Source organism: Vipera ursinii (genome assembly GCF_947247035.1).
Source record: "Vipera ursinii genome assembly, chromosome: 3".
Classification (NCBI taxonomy): domain Eukaryota; kingdom Metazoa; phylum Chordata; class Lepidosauria; order Squamata; family Viperidae; genus Vipera; species Vipera ursinii.
In genome coordinates this window covers 109,755,564-109,777,378 of record NC_139516.1, presented here as the reverse complement: position 1 = coordinate 109,777,378, position 21,815 = coordinate 109,755,564, and the positions used below count along the sequence as shown (strand labels likewise).

The 21,815-nt window shown below is 39.5% G+C and overlaps 1 protein-coding gene across 2 annotated transcripts; it reads left to right on the top strand.

Annotated features, from left to right (window-relative positions):
* The first annotated feature begins 1,624 nt into the window (after nt 1-1,624).
* Nucleotides 1,625-20,930, top strand: LOC310638022 (uncharacterized protein). 2 transcript variants are annotated; one of them, XM_083358709.1, is made up of 7 exons: nt 1,625-2,370; nt 7,171-7,245; nt 9,580-9,648; nt 13,866-13,916; nt 15,069-15,110; nt 17,538-17,630; nt 19,503-20,930. In XM_083358709.1, exons 1-7 carry the CDS (start codon nt 1,914-1,916, stop codon nt 20,297-20,299), a joined length of 1,584 nt encoding a protein of 527 aa, XP_083214835.1. In that variant the 5' UTR covers nt 1,625-1,913; the 3' UTR covers nt 20,300-20,930. The 2 variants fall into 2 exon arrangements, with proteins under 2 accessions (XP_083214835.1, XP_083214834.1); XM_083358708.1 differs by having other exon boundaries at nt 1,626-2,370; nt 15,057-15,110.
* The last annotated feature ends 885 nt before the right edge of the window (nt 20,931-21,815 follow it).

Here is a 21,815-nt window from a genome sequence, read left to right as displayed (position 1 = left end):
TGGCTGAACTCCTGTGTGTGTTTCAGTCCACCAAGCCTTTGCAAACGCTTCTTTTGAAATAAAAACTTTGTTGCTGTAATTCCAAGTGAGTTTGTTTTGTTTTGGATCATGAGCCACATTCCAAACAGGTTTAAGGCTAAATAAACGCTGATTATGGTGAATTATACTGGAGAAAATAAGGTACAATAATGGTAGCAAAGCATCAAAAGAATACAGTAAATAGAATGTTGAGTACATAAAATATTAATGCTGAACTCCTACCTATATTCATTTACCAAGAATAAATTGTATTGATCTCAAAGGGGCTTGAGTAGACATTTATAGAATCTCACACTAAGAATGTAGTCTTGTGCACACTTATTTGGAATCACAGTTGTGCATAGAAATTTATAGATAAATGTGCACTGGTAGAATTTTAAAAAGTGAAAAAACTATCATAACATGCTATACATCTAGCTTGCTCTCAGTTTTTCTAATATTGAATCTCATCATAATAAAAACAGGTACTATCGAATAAAACTATTTCAGAGTGTATAGCAGTATCTGAGATGAATTTGTTATCACATCTTTTACTATTTTAGATCAATGTTTTTATTGCTTCAGTTGACATTTCTGAACTTCAAAAAAATAGAGACCCTGAGCATGCAAAGATTGCTGTATATTAAACCTATTTAAGTAAAATTTACATAACAGGTTAAGAAAAATCCAGTTAAGTTGACCTTGACTCCTGGAGACTACATAGACACATTCATGCAGGTCTTTTTGGCCAAAAAGGCCCAAGTTGTTTGTCATTGCCTTTTTCTGGAGTTTTCAATTCCCTGCTTGTCTCCCTCTAATAAACATGGTGCATATCAGCCGGCAAAATTAGCCAGTTGTTAGTTTAGGCCAGGGGTAGGCAACCTTGGCTCTCTTATGACTTGTGGACTTCAACTTCTAGAATTCCTGAGTCAGCATGGTTTGTTCAGGAATTCCGGGTATTGAAGTCCACAAGTGATAAAAGAGCCAAGGTTGCTTACCCCTGCTTTAGGCCATAGAATCTCAGTATTATCATTCTGAGTTTATATAGAATAGACAACAATGTCTATATCTTTATTCCTTAACTTTGAATTGCAGCAGCCTTCTTTGGAAATTGCAGTTTCCAAAATATTGTTTTCCAAATATTTTTCCCTTATTAACAGATGGTATACAAAGATTCAGAATTAAAGTATTTATTTATTTATTTGGCTGATTCAATTAGGAGGTTAATATTTGTCGCCGTTCCGGCGACCTATTTACTTTTTTAAGCAGATGCTGGGTTGAGCCAAATGCTCTTACTTGCTGTTTGTGGACTAGGTACTGTTTGGGACACTTATCAGGGCTTAGTTTTCGAGGCAACCCTTTTTCTCGCGACAACCCATAAGAGGAGTTGGGGGGAGAATAAAATGGTTTTACTCTTTTTTGTTGTTGTTGCTATCCTATCAGTTTGTTGTTCTCTTCGGAAAAGGAAAAAGTTGTCAGTAAAGCATGCCATAGATGCCCGGGCCAGGAGCGGCTGTCCGTCAAAAATATAGATAGACTGTTGAAGAGGTTCAAATTAACTTTCACCAAGGGCGTGTGTTAATTCGACCGCTTTGCTCCCGTGAAGACGACACAGGGGAAGAGGACGACAAATAAGGGCGTAGAAAAAAAACGTAGAAGAGTTGAGAAGGAAAACTACGAAACAAATGCGGAGAGGCAAGGATTAAATCTCTACAACATTGGTTTTCGTTTCTCTTTTCAACCTGCAACGCAGAATGAAAGTTGGCTGGTGCAAAACGATTAAAAAGAAAGAAGACCGCGACGCTGAAGACCAGTCCCCGGGGCGGCTAAGCAAATCGGCGGTAAAAAAAACCAGCCAGGGCTTGGTGAGGTTATAACAGACCGGAGAGGCGACTATGCCTATTGGAAAGTTAGTAGCCTCCTCGGACTCTCCCCGCCAGAGCGAGGCGGGCGCGGATGAGGAGAGCCTGTATCACGTGACACCCAGGAAGCCTCTGAGGAGAACCCCCTCGCAAAATGGCGGCGGTGGCGGCAGCTTTAGAACGTGCGCCTCCATCCCCCAAGGCAGCGGCGGAAGCCATCGCGGTGGTCGTCGGCGGGAAGTGAGGTTTTCTGAGGAAGTACTCGAGTACTCGACTGCGGGGACTGAGCCGAGGCTGCACGGCTTTGCGATGTCAGGAAGACGGCTTACCAGGAGGGCTGCAAAAAATGAAAGAGAGGCGGCGGCGGCGGCGGCAGCAGAAGAGGAAGAAGAACTTGGTGTGGAGCTCCAACCGGCATGGCTGGCCGAGAAGGAAACAAGGACCGAGCAGCAGCATCCCAAAGAGGACCAACTAGATGGATCTTTCAAAGGTAAGATATCAGCGCTGGCTTTTCCACGCCTGGCGCGCTCACCGACACCAGTCCGAGGGCAGTCTCGACTGCTGGTAACTTCGACGCTCGCTTGTTTTGGTGCTGTTGCTAAAGTGGCTGGCCGTGTCTTTTGGGAAATTTTTGATTTTATCAATCTACTGCCCTCTGCAGGTAGTCCTCGACTTACGACCACAGTTGAGCCCAAAATTTCTATTGCTAAGTGAGACAGTTGTTAAGTGAATACACTGCAGATGTTAAAAGTTAGTGACATGGTTGCTAAGTGAATCTGGCTCCCTCCATTGCTTGTCAGAAGGTTTCAGATGGTCCATCACATGACCCCCGGATAATGCAAATATGATCAGTTGTGAAGCATCTGAATTTTGATCACTTGTGGCTGCGAGTGCTGTAGTGATGGTAAATGTGAAAAAGGGTCACGACTTTTTTCAGTGCCGTTGTAACTTCAAAGTCAATGAATGAACTGTTGTAAGTTGAGGACTACCTGTATTTTTTGGGTGACCTCCCATCCAAATTATGCAGGCCAAACTGCCTTAGAAAGAAAGCCCCAACCAGATGCTGGCATCTATTGAAAACAGTGATGCTCAATTCCTGGTGTATAAAAAGCTTGCATTTTAACAGTGTGACATAGTGGGCTAAAGAGAACTGTGGGTCAGTTTACTTAAGGCCATCCTTCTCCCTTTGTGGGAATTGAAAATGCAAGCCAAATCTTCTGACTAAGTTTACTGTTGAGCTGATATATAATAGTTCTGCTTTTTGAGAAATTTGCTCTAAGAAACTTGCGGGAGCAGTGCTTACTCTGGCTCGGCCATGCCCAACTGAATCTATTTATCATAAATTTCCAAAAATAGAATTATTATACTGGAACCAAAGGTTGAGCGTTGATGATAGCTGCTACTTGTGCCATGAGGGTAGTGAGGACCTCATGTGTCAGAGTTGGTGTCTTTGCCAGCATGGAATCTAAGATTTTGCGAGCTATGCCAGTCATGCGTTCCCATGCTCCTCCCATATGGGATGCATGGGGAGGGTTAAATGTCCATACACAGTAGGCGTTTAGATATTTGTCAATTTCTGAATCAGGACAAATGCCTTCATCAACCTGCAGTTCCTTGCAAGCACCTATAAAGTTGGTTCCACAGTCGGATCTAAACACTTTAACTGGGCCTCGGTAGGCTTGGGACCTTCTTAGAGTGTTGATGAAGCAAGAGGTGTCCGTAGATTCAATTACTTCAATGTGGACAGTGTCTGCTCGTCGGACCAGAGGTGATCAAGCCAACAGCAATTGTTGGGCCATTCTTTTCACATGTCTTAGCATTCGAGCTGCCAACTGTGATGTAGGAATGGACCGCGTAGCCTGGTCTGCTGGATTCTGATCTGTTGGCACACATCGCCATTGTTCAGGATTTGAAGATCTTCTGATTCTTTCTACTCTGTTGCTTACATAGACGTAGAAGCGTCTGCTTTGGTTGTAGATGTAACCTAACACCACCTTGCTGTCTGTATAGAAAGTGGTGGATTGTAGCTCAAGGTCTATCGTTTTCGTTGTCAGGTTGGTGAGTTTTATGGCCAGTACAGCACCACAGAGTTCTAACCTTGGTGCTGTGTGGGCTTGTGTTGCTAGTTTCGCCTTTCCCATGACTAAACCAACATTGTAGCTCTCCCCGCCGTAGACTCTGGTGTATACTACAGCTGCTATTGCCTTTGTTGAAGCATCTGAGAACACGTGCAGCTCTTTCTTCGTTGTGGCAGCAAGTGAAATGGGAACATATGTGCTCTGTATGTGGACGCTTTGGAGACAACTTAGGGATCCGTACCACATCTGCCAGTCTTGCTTCTGTTCTGGCGGAAGCAGCTTGTCCCAGTCTGTGGTGTCTTGGGAGAGTGCGCGCAGAAGAAGCTCCCTTGGACTGTTACAGGTGCAGCAAACCCTAAAGGGTTGAACAGGCTATTTACTGTTGACAAGACTCCTGTTCTTGTGAAGGTGGTGTTCTTTGCCGAAATTCTAAAAGTGAAGATGTCCTTCTTCAAGTCCAAACACAGACCGAGACTGCGTTGGATAAGAGGATCGTCTGTGCCAAAGTCGAGGTCCTGTAGACCCTTAGCGTGGTCTTCAGGATTGAAGACTTCCAACACTTCTTCACTGTTGGATGCAATTTTGTGCAGCCTAAGGTTGGCTGCCGCTAACATCTGGCGTGTCCTTTTTAATAGATAGATGGCTTCTGCTGGAGTGAGTACAGATTTGAGGCCGTTGTCCACATAGAAATCCCGTTCTATGAAGCGTCTGGCGTCTGCACCGTATTTGGCTTCCCCAATACAGGCAGTGTGTGGCAGGCCATAGTTAGCGATTGCGGGGGAAGAGCCATTTCCAAAAACGTGCACTCGCATTCTCTATTCTGTTATCTGCTGGCTGTGCTGGTCATCACTGAACCACAGGAAGCGCAGGTAATTGTGATGATCTTCCCTGACGTAGAATGAACAAAACATCTGCTGGATGTCAGCCATGACCGCTACAGCTTCCTTTCTGAAGCGGATGAGCACTCCAGGCAGACTGTTGGTGTGGTCAGGCCCTGTGAGCAGGACTTTGTTCAAAGAGATGCCTTGGCATCAAAGACTACTCTTTGTGCACTGGCATCAAAGACTACTCTTATCTGACTTGGCTTTTGTGGGTGGTACACTCCAGAGAAGTGTACTAGCATTCTTCATCTTTCCTCAGTGGTGGGGCAGACTTGGCGTGTCCACTCTGGATCGTCTTATCTAGGATAGGGAAGTGATCTGCCGGGTGCGACAGGTGAGGCATGGTTCTTGCTACCTCTGGTGTTGGACTTTGACTGCGATCATCTAGTAAGGAGTCCCATTCTAGCAATGGCGGCGGTAGGGACTGTGAACTCCCATCAAACGACTCTATGCATAGTCCAGTGACTTTCTGGTATAGCATAAACTCCACGAAAATGGTTTTAAACAAAGATTTATTGTCCAAGAATTCTAAGCAGAGACGTACCGTACTTTGCAGTAGATACATCTGGTCATATTCATATCTGTACATTCTCACAGCTAAAAAGAAATAATTCCCCATCTCAGCTAGACATGGTAATGAATGCCAATCGATGCGTGCATGATGCTTGATAGACAAAGACTTTTACAACCCTGGCATATAGCCGGGACATCCTGTAATAAACTTTAAAGCCCCTCCCACTGACTAGATAAGATATAGGACTGACCAACAAACAACTAGACTACATTTCCCAGAGGCCATCTTTTAAGGAGACAGCGTTTAACCCTTTAAATGCTAAATGCTCTAACACAGTTCTTAATTCCTAAGCTAGCTATATAATGGACCAGATGACTATATACTGGTCCAGCACAATTATATTGCTGGTGATTTATGAATTGGTAGTAGGAATACATAATAAAAGATAGCCTGAATTGATAATATATCTTGGTTTTTGATTCTTTTTAAAACTATTGGTATAGTAATAATAAAGTTGGAAGAGACCTTGGAGGTCATCTAGTCCAACCCCCTACTCAGGCAGGAAACCCTATACCATTTCAGACAAATGGCTGTCTAGTATCTTCTTAAAAACTTCCAGTGTTGGAGCATTCACCACTTCTGGAGGCAGGTTGTTCCACTGGTTAATTGTTCTAACTGTCAGGAAGTTTCTCCTTAGTTCTAGGTTGCTTCTCTCCTTGATTAGTTTCCATCCGTTGCTTCTTGTCCTGCTTTCAGGTGCTTTGGAGAATAGCTTGACTGCCTCTTCTTTGTGGCAGATATTGGAACACTGCTATCATGTCACCCCTCACCCTTCTCTTCATTAAACTATAGAATTCATATTTACATCTGTCTCCCATACAATAGTATGCATTGTTTAATTGTTCAGTAAGAAGACACCTGATTTTTAGTGGAATTACTTTACTTGAGAAAATGCAGGTGACTATAAAGAGTATCTTTTTATTGTTTTTTAAACATAGTCTAATTTTTAAAAATGAAAATATCCCTGAGATGAAATGGTTCAAGTTCCGTTTTGCTAAATTGGTGCAATTTGGTGCAATGCAATTTGCTTAAAAAAAACCTGAAGAAAAAGCTTAAACATGGCTTAGGTTTATCTTCCAATTTTCATGGTAATTTTTGTCAGTGCAAAAGGGAAAGAACCAGTGGTGGGCAGAACCAGTAGCTAATTTTTTGTTGCCAGGCCCAGAATGGACTTCCGGAAGTGTCATCCACACAGAGAACCAGTTCACATATTTGAATCCCATCACTGGAATGAACTATTATATTAAATAACTGATAAGAAAAAGGACGTATGAGAGAAGTTACAGTGAGGAAACCATTATTTTCTTTTGAAAGGTCTTTTGGGAACGTTTCTGAAGTATAGGAACTATGTTTTATATTGTGAACTATCAACTAATTTTTCCAAGGGTCCCACAAATTTTAAGAGCCTGTTCAAAGATGATTTCTGCAAGAGGCTTAGTTGTATATAAAATGGCTACGTTGGAGGACATACTGGCATTCATTCAGAATGCAAAATACCAAGAATTGGGAGTCCTTTACTTCATATCCCACTTATATGCAGGTTCTCTTTTATACATTTCTGAAATATAAAAAGTGAGGCATTGGTAGCAAGAATCACAAGATGTCCACAGATACTTTAGTACCTTTGCATTCATCATTTCATAGGACTAGGAGTGGTGTGATAGTCACCTCTAGTTAACACACAAGTTAAATAAATAGTATCTGGATGTTTGCCTGTTTATGCTTTATTTATAAAAGACTTTCCCCTCTATATTTAGAAGAATGTTCCTCAAGTGAAACCAGAAACCGAGCGTCCAACAAAAAATTTAATGGCAAAATGCAAATACAGACAGGTAATCTTGGATTTTCTTTATGGTAATAAACATTTTGTTAATTATATCTGAAATTCCACATGTAAGCATTTTTTGGTAAAATTATTATTTGAACATAATACTGGATTTTACCCATTCAAAGGATGAAAGATTTTGCTTCAAAGGACTTGGTTAAGTTCATATTAGAAAGCTAATATTGAAATGTCTGTTCTCATGAAATACAGGTATTTCTCAACTTATGACCAAACCTGAGCCCAAAATTTCTATTGCTGCGACATTTGTTAAGTGGCAAGAAAAATAGTAAAACGGATCAAAATTCACTTAACAAATGTCTCACTTAGCAACAGAAATTTTGGGCTTAATTGTGGTCGTAGCTCAAGGACAAAGATCACTTTCCATTTCATTTTCTAATACTGAACATACTGAGTTGTGATGACAAAGATGGATTATGAGTAAAATCTTGAAAAATGTTGTCTTACAGTTGTTGCACATCCTTTGAAAAAGTTAGAGATTATGTTTTCTTATTGTTATTGATGGAAGAAATACCAGTTTATTGCTGTGAAGATACTGGATTTTTCTTTTCTGATGGTATCTTCATTAGAATTGTTCTTACATTTTTTGTATCTGAATTGCTCTTTTTTGAGATTTTTAAAAAATATAAGTGATTCGGGATTGTAAACATTCCGATTAGTTCTTCCTCTTAGATAAGCACACTTAATATACAAGTAATCCTTGAATTACGACCATTCATTCCGTCTAGCCACTCTGCCATAAAGCCCAGATCGGTGGAGGGGCTGCAGTGATGGTTGTCCTTCTAGAACTCTGTCCCACTTCCACACAGATCTCTGGAGCTCAGTCAGACTGACCATTGGGTTCTGTGTCACCTTTCTTACTAAGGCCTTTCTCCCCGATTGCTCAGTTTGACCGGGCGACCAGCTCTTGGAAGAGTCCTGGTTGTGCCAAACTTCTTCCATTTGAGAATTATGGATGACGCCACTTAAATTTATGGTACTGAATGAAGGGACCTATGACTTGTGCCTGAAGTTACAGCTATTGCAATTACCCCACAGTCATGTGATAAAAATTCAGGCCTTTGGCAGCCTGCCTGCATTTACAAGCACAGGGTGTTGCAACTGTTCCTACCTATCTATTCTCCCCACCGCCCATCTCGGCTGCCCACTGGGCCCGCCAACCCAAGCAAAGATGTCCAGATCCAGGAAGCTTCACCGCCATCCAGCCTGCCAGCTTAAATAAGGCAAACTCATCAGTGCAAGCAAAGTGATTCACTTATCCTAGCCATTTTTCTACAGCTGCTGATAGGTGTACCCAATCTGTGGAAAGCAGAGCACTATGAGAATAGAGCCCACTACATGGTGCTTCAGGAGCTTTCTTTTCTAAATTGGCCAGTTTGGAGAAGGGGGCTTTTCAGACACAACAGTAGCTGGCTTCGTTCTTGCAATCTTTCGGAAGCCTCCTCCTCCAAATGGCCCAATTTGGAGGAGGCTTCTGAAGAATTGCAGGCATGGAGCCTGCTTTAAGGATGCTGCTAGGTGGCCTTGGTATATAGTAAAGGCTGCACCTCATACAAACCGGGCCTTCCTGTCAGCAGCTGGTGAAAAATGACAAAGGTAAGTGGATCACTTGGCTTGTGCTGAAGGGCCAGGTGGGTGGGGAGCTTCCCTGAATGTCTATGGCTTTGCACCACACTGCAGCACCTCTCCAACTTCGGTGGTCCTGCATCAGGCCATCTAGGGCCTTCCCCGCCCCCCTGAGGCTATATGTGTGTATTCCTTACCTCGGACTGTTTAACAATCACAACCAGGAATTCAGATAGAGCAAAATAGTCACATCACAGCTTGCTTAATGCCACTTTGCTCAACAGCCGAGATTACAGTTCTAGTTGTCATAAGTAGAGGACTATCTGTATCTATCTTTTTGCTTTGGTATCAACACGGTGACAAGTACACATTATATACAATTTCTGATCATTTTTTCAAATGATCAGTATTGCAGTGTTTGGTGCCAAGTTCATATAGTGTTTATGCATATATGTCTTCAGAAAGAGATACATATCACATAACAGATGCACTTTTATGTACATGTAAATAAGTTTGTAGGAAAATGTAGCACACAATAACACATGTACTTATTTGTACATATGCATAAATTTGTAGGAAAAAAGCATATTACAAAAAAGCCTAGTGGTTTTTAAAATATCTATTATATATGCATATACATTTTATTCTCATATTGTTATGTGGGAACTAGAACTGTTTTAAGTTTTTGTGTTGTTTTGTTGGATAGGTCTAGCTGGAACAATTTTTCTGTTTCATTTTTTCCTCTTTTCTTTGGTAGGAAATACAGATAACACTGAAATGTCAGGTGTCATTCTCACTCGACAGCCTATTAGGACTGCAAGAGAAGGTAAATAAAACCTGTGGCAATTTAACAAAAAATCTGTCATTTAAAATGTACAATTATTTAGATTCTGTTTCCATTGGATAAATGTTTCCAAAGGTAATTCTGTTGTATTTTTAAATGTTTATATCATATTGTATGACCTGTAAGCTGCTCCAAATTATTGACTGAGATGGATGACCACAGAAGTTGAACAAATAAAAATAACTACAAAAATATTTTATAAAAGGAGAAAAACATGGTATCAATGCTGCTAACATTGGATGTTCTTGCTTTGACAACAGATGAAAATGCAGCCATTTTCTATTTCCCTTTTTCTTTATGCTTAGAATTAGTTAATGCAGGGAGCAGGGTTTGGGGTGCGACCTCAGTTAGCAATAACAATAACTCTGCTGTGGGAACCTAAGGACAAACTGGGCCCAGAGCTGATAACGTTTAGGTGAGCTGGGGAGAAAGCCCACGCTTTAAGCTAATTGGGGAATGTGCTTTATGACTGCTTGTTGGGGGTGGGAATTGTACGTTGTTACTTTGTATCCAGGGGAGGGGAATTTAGTTTTTTGTTTCAACTATGTAGTGCCGATACTTTGTTTCCCGAATAAAAGATTCTTTAAGGAAAACTGCCTCAAAGTTCTTTTGAAGGGTTTCATCTGTCGGAACCATGACATATGGCATAAATATGTTTAACCATGTTGTTAAAACATTTTGATTCACGTTTCTACCAACCTTGTTTTATATTGCTGTGTTTTTACTTCAATTGTCCATTTCACTCCCTGATGCAGAATTCTCTAAAAGGGTGTCTTAGCATATTTTAGACTTCAGGATTTTTTTCTTCTTCAGCTAACAGCTTCATGATCCTGACATAAATGATTTTCAGCATTTCATCATTATGAAGATAAAGATTAGTTCTGAGACAAACATGATTTCTCCTATAACATTTTGAGTAGTCTACCTCTATTTACTTGATCCTAGCTTTAACCTCATAGTCTGCCTCCTTTTGCCTCATGCTGTACATCATTTCCTCTCTTATTAGGATTGTCAGTTACAAAAATTTTATTAGTTTATAAGAATATAAAATATAAAGACAATGAAAATAATGGAAAAATGAGGGGGGGAGGAATAAGTATAGGGTAAAAGGGGAAAAAAGAGGGGGAAGCATTGACTTCCAACTCTTTTTAGAATAATAGAAGTTAATAACACTACAACTTCAACTTTTTACTTTTACACAATAATAAATGCTAGCCATTTCTATAATAGCAGAGCCATCAATCAGCAAAATCAAATCAAAGTTTTATTTTTTTATCACAAGCACAAAATCCAGACGCGATATTTAAATGGAAACATTAGATGTTCTTTTCATATAACAGAGCAATCACTTTAACAATCTCTATTTTTTCCCCTTTTTTCCCTTTTCTGTTTGTACATATTAATCTGTAAACACTATCATCACTTATATTAACAAAACTTACTAATTCAAATTCTTTAATCTTAAAGGGGAAAATCCATTTTTTTAAAAATACCTATTTTAAGACTAGACTTTTCTTTGAAAATATTTCTAAAATCAATAAATTCTAGTACATTTTTTAATTTCCTTCCAACATACGGTACTTTCAAATTCTACATGGCATGGGTCCGGAGTACCTTAGGAATCACCTGCTGCCAGCGTCAACGTCCCTCCGTCCAGTGCACTCCCACAGAGAGGGCCTCCTCAGGGTGCCGCCGTTCGGAGAATGCCGTCTGGTGGCTCCCAGGGGGAGGGCGTTCTCTGTGGGCGCGCCTGACCTATGGAACCGTTTACCGGTTGAGCTCTGGATGGCTCCCGACCTGCGCTCCTTCTGACGCGACCTAAAAACACATCTGTTTAAGCAATCAGGTCTGGTCTGATGGGTTCTTTCATAATTATTATCTTAAGGTAACTATCTCCTACATTTGGGCTAAATTAGGGTTTAATTTATTTTCATAGGGTTTAATTTATTTTCAATATCTATATTTGTACATTCTATTATTTATGTCACTGTTCACCGCCCTGAGTCCTTAGGGAGAAGGGCGGTATACAAATCAAATCAATAAATAAATAAATAAATTCACTTTCAATAATATTTCACAAACTTGTAAAACTTATTCAAGCATTGTATATGGGAAAAAAAATTCAAACCCACTTTATAAACACCAAACCACATTAGAACTTTCTTTCAATTGCAATATCAAACTTGTAAAAATCCATCCTAATTCTAATTGCCTCATTAAATTTAAGTCACTCTCTCCAGCTTATCCTCATAGTATATAATTTTCTTCTCTGGAATGTCTATCAAGTCTTTTTTTTCTCAAAAGAATTTTCAACCTTGTTAGTATCCATAAAGAAAAAAATCCCAAACTTGGCCTCTTGAGAATTGTGGATTCACTTGGAATTCTTGTTTCAGTTGCGCTGAGAGTGTTACAGTTAATCCATCATCATAATAAAGCTTGGTGTTAGATTTGTACTCCAAAGTTGCAGTTAAGTCTCTTACATTGTCAGATATTTGGGAAATTGCCTTGGTGGTTTGATAACTTTCTACACTTAAATCACACCTCTTGTTCTTCTTTTATATCTATATATATTATATTCATATTTCCAAACTCCATGCTTCCTTATTGTAGCTTACCTCCAGCAACTTTCTTCCTTGTCATTTAGTCCAGAACTTCAAAAAGGTGTAACAGGCTGTGACTAAAAAGAATTTCTTTTGCTAATACAGATAATAATCCCATAAATTAATTAAGAAATGAAAGGCATGACTTATTTTCTGTTTGAAAAATAAATTCCAAAACAGCTGCTTTATCAACAATGAAATAATTGCAGCCCCATCCCCAGGTGAGCATCTCACTAGTTGCTCTGAAGTACAGCTCCTGAAGCTTCTTTCAGACCGCTGCTGTAAGGAGGATTTTGTGAGGTGATTCTAGGACTCTCCCTAAGCCAGGAGAATCATACAAAAAGGCAGCCTGTTCCCTCTGTTAGTAAGTTAAAAAAAAAAAAAAGTCCAGAGTGAAAAACCTCTCTGGGGTTGTCAACCATCGGCCATTTTTACAAGAAGCCCCTTATTAGGTTTGTCAGACATTTAGATTAGCTGAGACACTCTGCATGAAAAAATCCAGTTGAATTATTTTCATTTGAATTTATTTATTTATTTATTTAATTCAATTTATATACCGCCCTTTTCCCGAAGGACTCAGGGCGGTTTACAGGGCAAAATTAAAACAATACAATATAAAAATTAAAATAAAATTAAATCAATAGCCCCAAAATTTAAAATTAGAATTTAAAACCTTAAAACCCCTCAGTCCAGGCCAGCTAACTCAAAAAGCCAGGTTTTTAGGTCCCAGAGAAACGAATGAAGGTCGGGGGCGAATTCAAAAGACTACCCATATTAATCTGTAGGAAAAACAAAACAAAATGTATTGTTCTTAAAAATGACAGTAACTTTCATCACTGAATTATTTATTGATCTTTATTAGTGTCCAATTCAGCAGATACATAACAATTTCCTAATACAGGTAGGTCTCAGTGAGATTAATGAGTTCCACGAAATGGTAACCTTTTTCAAATCCACACTGTTCATAGTAGTATTTCTATGGGAAATACGGTAATTGGTTTCAGCATGAGAAAAACAATGGAAACTTTTAAACATAATTTTTATATGAATATTAATGAAAAGTTACAGTAAAGGATAAAAAATAATATAATTTAAATTTGTGGTTAAAGTCACAGAATAGTTATAGAAAACAAAAAAAATCTACTGTAAAATTCAGCCATTCCAATACCTTGTCCTATTTTAGTCTTGACCACATTCATGTCATTCAGTTACATCAAATTTTTGCTCTAATGCAGGGGTGTCAAACTGCCAGCCCGTGGGCCAGACGTGTCATGCAGAAGCCTCACCCATCCCATTGCTGGCAACGGCAAAACACTCCCGAGTTTGACATGTCTGCTCTAATGTAATAATGAGCCTCTTCTTTTTAAACTTGTACTGTTTTCCTCTTGACAGGAATTTTCTTTTCTCCGTTTTGCACAAATAAAGATTAGCTGCATCTAACACTATTATTATGGATGTGTTTGCTTCAATTGTACACACACTAGACTCCCATTAACTGAATTTGGAATGACATTAAGTGTGACTGTCAATTTACAATTCTCACTAAATCGAATATCACGGGTTTTTTTGAACTTGCACTAACTGTGACCTATTATATAGGTAATTCTCCTTCCCTACCCCGAACTCCTGAGCTCAAGAGATCTTTGAAAGGTAAGCAAAGAGGAGGTTCTAGGACCTGGTGGGATGGGGAGCAGGCCTAAGGCCTGCAGGAACCCAGTGGGAGGGGGAGCAGGCCCAAAAGTTATGGGGATCCTGTAGGGCGGGGGAAGTAAAGCACAAAGCGTCTTGGATGGAGAAGGCCTGGAGCAGAAGCTTCCCATGACTTGCACTGTCGTTTAACAACTGCATTGGGGAGACCAGGGGATGAAGGTTATTAAGCAGGTTCCATTATGATCATGGGTCAAGGACTACCTCCACAGCCCATGTAATACTACAATAGATGTGTTAATAATGCATCTTCCAGCAACTGTTTTAATCAATGTGTATTTTATGAGATTGAAATCAGGTGACTTTGCAATCACTTATTGAGCTTATAATAATTTGCCTTTGATGCATATTGGTAGGCTCTAGGAGACAGACAGACAGACAGACAGAGGAATCTGTGGTTTTATTTGTGCTTGCCTGGATTATGTAATAGTCTCTTGACAGCTGTTCCCAATTCCTCTCTCTATTCCCTGATCTTAGTGCTGTTTTGGACTGCCAGTCAATATTCACATCTCATAGCATAGCTTTCTTTATTAACTCCCTTTTCAAGCCAGAAGCAGCTTAAACTATTGATGCTTGTGTTTAAAATCATCCAGTTACAAACCTCAAATTTTATCTATTTGTCTTTATTTCTCTTTACACTCCTGTCATTCTAGGTTTCTTTGAGTAGAGCTTGGTTTCTGTTCATGTTGTATTCTTAAAAGAATCAGATCCTACTTTCTTTTAAAACTTGAAAAACTGTAGAGTTTAAATACCTGAATATTCAACTAGTAGGATATTGTAAGGCATGGTTAGTCACCCTACTGTCATTAACCTTGGCAATTCCTAGATTATGACTTGCTTTTTTATCATGGATATTTTTGATCATATTTTAAGAGAATGTTGCAAGTACACATGGCTGCTGTGTTTTGTCATATTTTTGCTGGTTTAATTAACTAGTGAAGTAATTTTGGATGGAATTTTGTAATTGGTGAATAAATATTTTTTTAACCAGTATCTGTTCTTGCATTTAGACATACTGTAATAACGAAGAGATAAGACTTCTTGGATTATATCTCTAATATAATCATTTGTTCTCCTAATGAGGTTCTTTTTCAGATTCAGCGCAGAATTCGGAGGATTTAAGGCACAGAAAACAAAGTATTTATTAACATTATGCTCTGTTATACGTAGAATTATGCTATTTGGTTTAATATTTCATATTTTGCATATTTATATTAACTATATGTGTTCTTTTTATGATCTGCCACTATAAATGATAACAGATATCTAGTTCTGACTGAGAGTACTATAGGTCTGTCAGTAGGTTAGAATTATTACTGTACTTCTCTAAGTGTGTTTTCAAATTAAATGTATTGAAAAGTACAATTAGCCTTCTTATTGGTTGAACACAACATTGTACTAGTAGTATGATTTTGCTTTGGAATGAAAGGCAAACCTAGTGTCTTCCTATTAACTCATATTTGGAAGAAAATCAGATATAGGTTACCATTTAGGTAACTGTTATCCTTGAAAGAAGAGTTAATGTAAAAAAGATAAAGAGAAAAATGTCATATTTCATTAATGCACCAAAAATTGGTGTTTTTTCCATGAGAAGATTGGAAATTTGGAGAAAATGAGAATAACTTGACTGGTTTTTAAAGGGTAATAGAGGTCAGGCCCTCTATTGGTTCTTCTGTGTTACTTATTTTTGGAACTACATAACTAAAACTAGTTTTTATTTTCTAAATTTAAAAAATGTAAATACCATTGTGTATTAATTAAAAATGTAAATTCAAAACTGGCCAAATGCCTATCTGCAGATCAGACCTAAAATATTTTCATTGATTTCTAGAAGTTATAGGTCCCTTCCAACTACTACTACTACTACAACAACTACTACTACTACTACTACTTCTTATTATTATTATTATTATTATTATTATTATTATTATTATTATTATTATTATTATTATTTTCTAAGAACTATAATCTTTTGGATTTGATTTTGGAAGAATTGCTTTGAAATGCAAGGATAATACCTGTGTAAAATGCATTAAAGCAGCTGTGTAATTCTGGAAACGAAGGTGGCAGTTTAATGAATTACCGTATTTGTTCTCTTGATTTTCTGCATGTTTTGAAGTAATTCTTCAAAAGTAAATCTCTAGCATTGCACTGGTCTAGTTTCTAGGATGGGCATAGGGAATCATATTTTGCATCTGTAGTAGAGCTTTTTAAAATCAAACAACAATCTATGCCCCACCCCAAGTTATTTTAAATGTGAAAATTTTTCTTGTTCTGAAGGAATTTCGCAGATTTATTATGTGCTTAAATTAAGCATTCTCATGACTCATCAGATTATCTAATCTCAGTTATATCAGTTTTGTCTGAATTATAGCAAATTATCGTTTTACCCTTGACCATCTAAAAAGATATAAATAATTTCTTTGAGGGGTTTTTTTTTAGTATATGACATGTAGCCAGGAAAGACTACAATACTTTTTACCACTGGGTAGTTCTGGCATACTAAGATTGCTAGTTCATTTTATTCACGCATGCGCTCTCTCCATGGTACACCATGGAGGGTGAACTAGCTTTGCTAGTTTGGGGGATATCTTTGTTAAATTACTCTACTAGGTGTAAGATATACAACATTTCACACAAGCCTCTTTTTAATTAAACTAGTGGGATTTGAATTTAGAATAGTTGGATTAGGATACATTTTAAATTTTTTTCCATGTGCTACAGAATTAAGCCCCTATTTCAACTCCTTAACATACAAAAATATTTGAGAGGGACCACGATTGAGAAGGTGAGAGATGCTTGTGCACATAAAGCCACAGGATTAATTCCTAATATGCTTGAATAAATGGCTGTTGACTTGTCTAAGCAAACTGGAAAGTTCAGAACACAGTCTTAAAAGGCTCCAGCTTTTACAAGCCTCATGCAAAGCAGGGTCACTTGCACTACTCCTTTCCTCTCTGCCTGGACAAACAAAGCCCAATCTCTTATTTATTATCTATCATTTTCCTCCCCACTTTGCTTGGACAAGTTGATGACCACCTTGTCAGAGTAGCAGCAAGTTCTTTCAATGATCCTTCTTTGTCTCACAAGCTGGAACCCTGTCACAACCTGATTATGCTGACTGTTGGATTATTTATCCAAAGCAGAAAGGAAAACATGGAGTAAGGTTTGACAGAGATCTAGCCCAGTCTTACAGCAGTCCAGCAATCCTCGTGGCGTATACAGTCAGAACTGGATCATTTTTTTCCTGCTAGACAAAATTTGGATTTTCTACAATTGCTGCTATAAAGAGCAAATATTAACACAAGATATGTGCAACCAAAAGCAGAAGATCTATCTAAGAATTAAAACATAGATATTACAAATTATGTAAAAATAAACTCAAATTAAGCCCCTTTAAATTAAAATTATTTTAAATTTGATTGTACTATTGCTTATTTCCAATTAAAATATTTTACAGTATAAATTTGCAAAGTTATAACATTGCTTTGATATATAAATTAAAAAATAATTACTGAAAGTAATGTATTTATCTCTTCTTCTACCCAAATGTCAAACTATTAGCAAAGGCTGCCACAATATTAGCAGATCACAAAATCACAAAGGGTGAGAAGTTCAGTGTTCTACAGAAGAAGGATCTACAGACTGCTTTAAAAAGTAAGATTTTTAATCCTTTAGAACAGACATGTCAAACACAAGGCCCGGGGGCCAGATCCGGCCCGTGAAGTGGTTTCATGTGGCCCACGAAGCCATCCTAGAAACAGTGAGGGAACGGCCCCCACTGCCTTGGCCCTGGCCCAGAGACCCTCCTCCTGCCAGAGACCCTCAGATCTGTCCCACTCCTGCCCAGGCCCCCATAGGCACCCTTGATGCGAACGATGTAGAGCTGGCCATGCCCACCCAGTAGGCCATATGCACTCTAGCCACGCCCACCCAGTAGGCCACGCCCACCCAGGCCATACCCACCCGGCCCCCTGAGGGCAACCCCAATGCTGATGCGGCCCTCAATGAAATTGAGTTTGACACCCCTGCTTTAGAACTAAGTATGGTGGTAGCCAGTACAGTCTGCTATATATGCACTCCTGTCTGAAATATCTGAGGAACCTGGACCTCTCTGTAATACAGACAAATGCAGATGTACTTGGTTATGCAGAAAGATTTAACTTCCTTTCTCTATTTTGAAGACTAGGGATACAATCTAATAACTAGATTAATTGCCAGAGAGAAGCAAACGAGTGATAAGGTGAAGTGCATATGGGAAAGAACAGAGCATTAAAGAATATAATTTACAGTTAGCCCTTACTTGGTGTCTGGATGTAATTCTGGGTAGTTTTCACCTATAAGCCATTTAATGGCATAGAGATCCTAATAGAGGGACAGCCCATGTCCTGTAGTGTCCATCCACTCTGTTTGCTCCGACAGCTTTAGCCTGCTTCAGGTCCCATTGACTAGACCAGTGGTGGCGAACCTATGGAACACATGCCAGAGGTGACACTCAGAGCCCTCTGTGGGCACGTGTGCCGTCACCCCAGCCCCGCCTCCCCTTGTGGCCCCCTCTTCACCAGCAGCCCCCCCTGGAGGAGAGTCGCCCCCAGGCGCGGCCTATGCGGAGCAGTGCAGCCAAGGACATGGCAGCAGGGCAAGACTCCACCCTTGTGCCACCATTGTGTGTAGTTGATGCTGCAGGGCGTAGGTGGAGGGTGTAGCCGCCATGGTGCTGCTGGGCCGCCTGGGTGATCTGCAGTGGGCCTTGGAGGCGGTGAGTGTCCCTGCAAGGGGGGAGGGGCAGAGCAGGCGGGACAGGGAGGGGCTGGTTTTTGGGCACTCGGTCTCTAAAAGGTTCACCATCACTGGGCTACACTGTCATTAAGTGGAAACAGAGAACAACGTTTTACTCCATTTATCCTCTGGGGCAGTGTCTCCTCCTCCGAGATCCATATGATCTCCATCATGCCCATTATCAAGCATTCTTTAAAATCCCAGCTTTTTCCTAGGCCTTGGGTTAAGACTGATTGGTAGGCCCTTTTGAACTGAAGAGACATGATTTTGTTCCCTTGGATAGTTGTTTTATGAATGTTATTTTTATGGAATTGTTATTTTAATTTTGTGAAGCTGCTTTGTTTTATAGGGTTGGGCAATCTAGAAATTTAATAAATAATAAAACTATTTTCAGATATTGTACATTGATTGTGTATGGTATAGGTTTGAGTCACTTCATGAGAGGTTCTTTGGTCAATCTGAAGAGGTTAATTTTTTTAGCAAAAACCTAAAATATAGTGATAAATAATGGACTGCATGCTAAATCAGTTTGGTTATTTGTGTATGGTGTGTTAAAATATTCAGTAAAAAATATTCTACTTTATTTTGACTGAAAATCTTGACACTTTCCTAATGAGTTAAGAATTCTTTGCAGTCTGTTTTTCTGGAATGCTCAATTTCTCAAGTAAATAAAGTTATATGTTTAGTGTAGTAGAATGTGACTGTATTACTGAAAATGTTGTTTCTTCACTTCTTACATGTTTGTACTAGTTTCAACACCTGAAAGAAGATACTCACTTACAGCAATTGTGATATTTGTGGCAACTTGCATTGCTGCTGGTGGATGGTATATATTTCAGTATTCATCAATTCATGCTTCAGAAATTGACTACAAAGTTCTACAAGCATTTAAAAACCAGATGAAAGAGCTCAGGAACACCTACCCAAGTCAAGACACAATAGTGTGGAACAGAATCCAAGGTACTTTTGAGAAACGTCTAAATTCTTCTCACACTCATTTGGAACCAGCTATTTTATTGCTCACCGCTTCAAAGGAAGCTGAAGATGTGTTGAAGTGCTTAAGCAACCAGATTGCTGATGCTTTCTCATCTTCTCAAGGTGCGCTTTCCATTAAAATTGATGGGGCCAGCACAAGAGCTCAAGATAGTGATGTTGTCAAACTTACTGTTGATGAAAAGCTGAGCTCTGGTTTTGAGAATGGTAACAAAGCAGCAGTAGTCCATCGGTTTGACTCATTGCCTGCAGGTTCCACCCTGATTTTTTATAAGTACTGTGACCATGAAAATGCAGCGTTTAAAGATGTGGCTTTGCTGTTAACTGTTGTTCTGGATGGGGAGTCCCTGGAAAAGAGCTTTTCCCTGTTGGAAGTCGAGGAAAGAGTGAAAGATTTCCTCTGGGCTAAATTTACTAACTCAAACACACCAGAGTCCTATAACTACATGGATACAGACAAGTTGAGTGGCTTGTGGAGTCGCATATCCCACCTTGTCTTACCTGTATGGCCAGAAAATTTCCTCCCTCAGGAAAATTGCTTGCAGATGAAATAACTTATGAAAAGGGAGCAAGAAGAAAATATCTTACAACACATTATGTATTGTATAAATCTGTTAATGTTTGCATAATGAGAAGGTTGCAATTTACTGATCAGAATTACTAAAGTTAATAGGTGATTTCAATATCAGAATAAGATTTCTCCTTTATAAGGAAGCTGGTAATTTATAAAGAACGTGTAGACCTTTAACACGATTCTAGTGATTTGTTGGAAATCAAGTTTTTATACTGAGGGGGGAAAATCTTGTTGTTCAGGCCCACGCAACTTTGTGTAGTATGAATTTTTTAAAGCATCAAAATCCTTTTAAAAAATACTTTGTGAGCAACAAGGTAATGAATTATATATAGTACATGATTCTGTCTTTCTGTGCTTGACGTTTACTGGACAGCAAAGTTGAAGTTGACACCAGGTTTTCCTATAGCCTAAGAAGAATTCTGTCCTACTCCATTTCCCAAGACTGCATTCAAAAAAACCTTGTTACTAGATTTTGTAAATGTCTGCTTTGGCTACAAAATTATGTAAAATGTTAGCCAATGTCCAGTCAACTCAATGACAGACTGTTTCTCTCATTTGAAAACGGCCTGTAGATATATGTATGTGTCCAAACAATTATAGTTATGTCAATCCAAAAACACAAGGCTCTTCTGTTTGTTCAGTTAGACCACCACCACTAGACCAGGGCTTTTCAACCAGTGGTGTGGGTACCACCTGTGATACATTGGCAGGTGGTACACGAACATCGTAGAAAAGTGGTAGCGGGGGAGGGGAACGGCAGCACTACACAAGCCTGAGCGAGAGATGGCTGGAGCTGCAGGGCTGTTAGGGCTCAGCAGAAGCGCCAGGATCAGCACTTCTTCAGGGCTGTCAGGGCTCAGCGGATGCACCAGGATGAGCGCCAGGCTCCAGTTGGACCTTGGCGCTGATCCTGGTGCTTCTGCTGAGCCCAGAAGAAGCGCCGATCAGCTGGAATGTTGCAGCATCTCCAGGGTCTTGTGATTTACATTCAGATACTTGGCAACTGATTCATATTTATGACAGTCACAGTGTCCCAGGTTCATGTGAAGTGACCAAAACCTGCTGCTACCACCCAGCAGACGGGGGGAATAAAAACCAAACACCCACCCACCCCATCCCCGCTGCCAATCCTCAACAGAAATGCTCACAACAATGAAAGCCTCGGACAGGATGAAGAGCACCACCGGGGGGGGGGGCGGGCAGGTGTATTGCTTGGCTGTGGCTTGGGGGGCACTTTTTTCACTGCCATTGTAACTTCAAACAGTCACTAAGCGAACTGTTATAAGTCGAGAACTACCTGTACTTCATCTCTTTTTTTTTTTTTGTTGATCAAATTTTTGACACCTTGCTAGGTGACTGGTGGTACTTGGATGTTGCCATATCCTAAAAGTGGTACAATGGGTGAAAAGGGTGAAAAGCCCTGCACTAGACAACTAAAGGCATCCTTCAGATTTATGAGAAACTTGCAAATTTTTATTTGAAATGTATTTATTTAT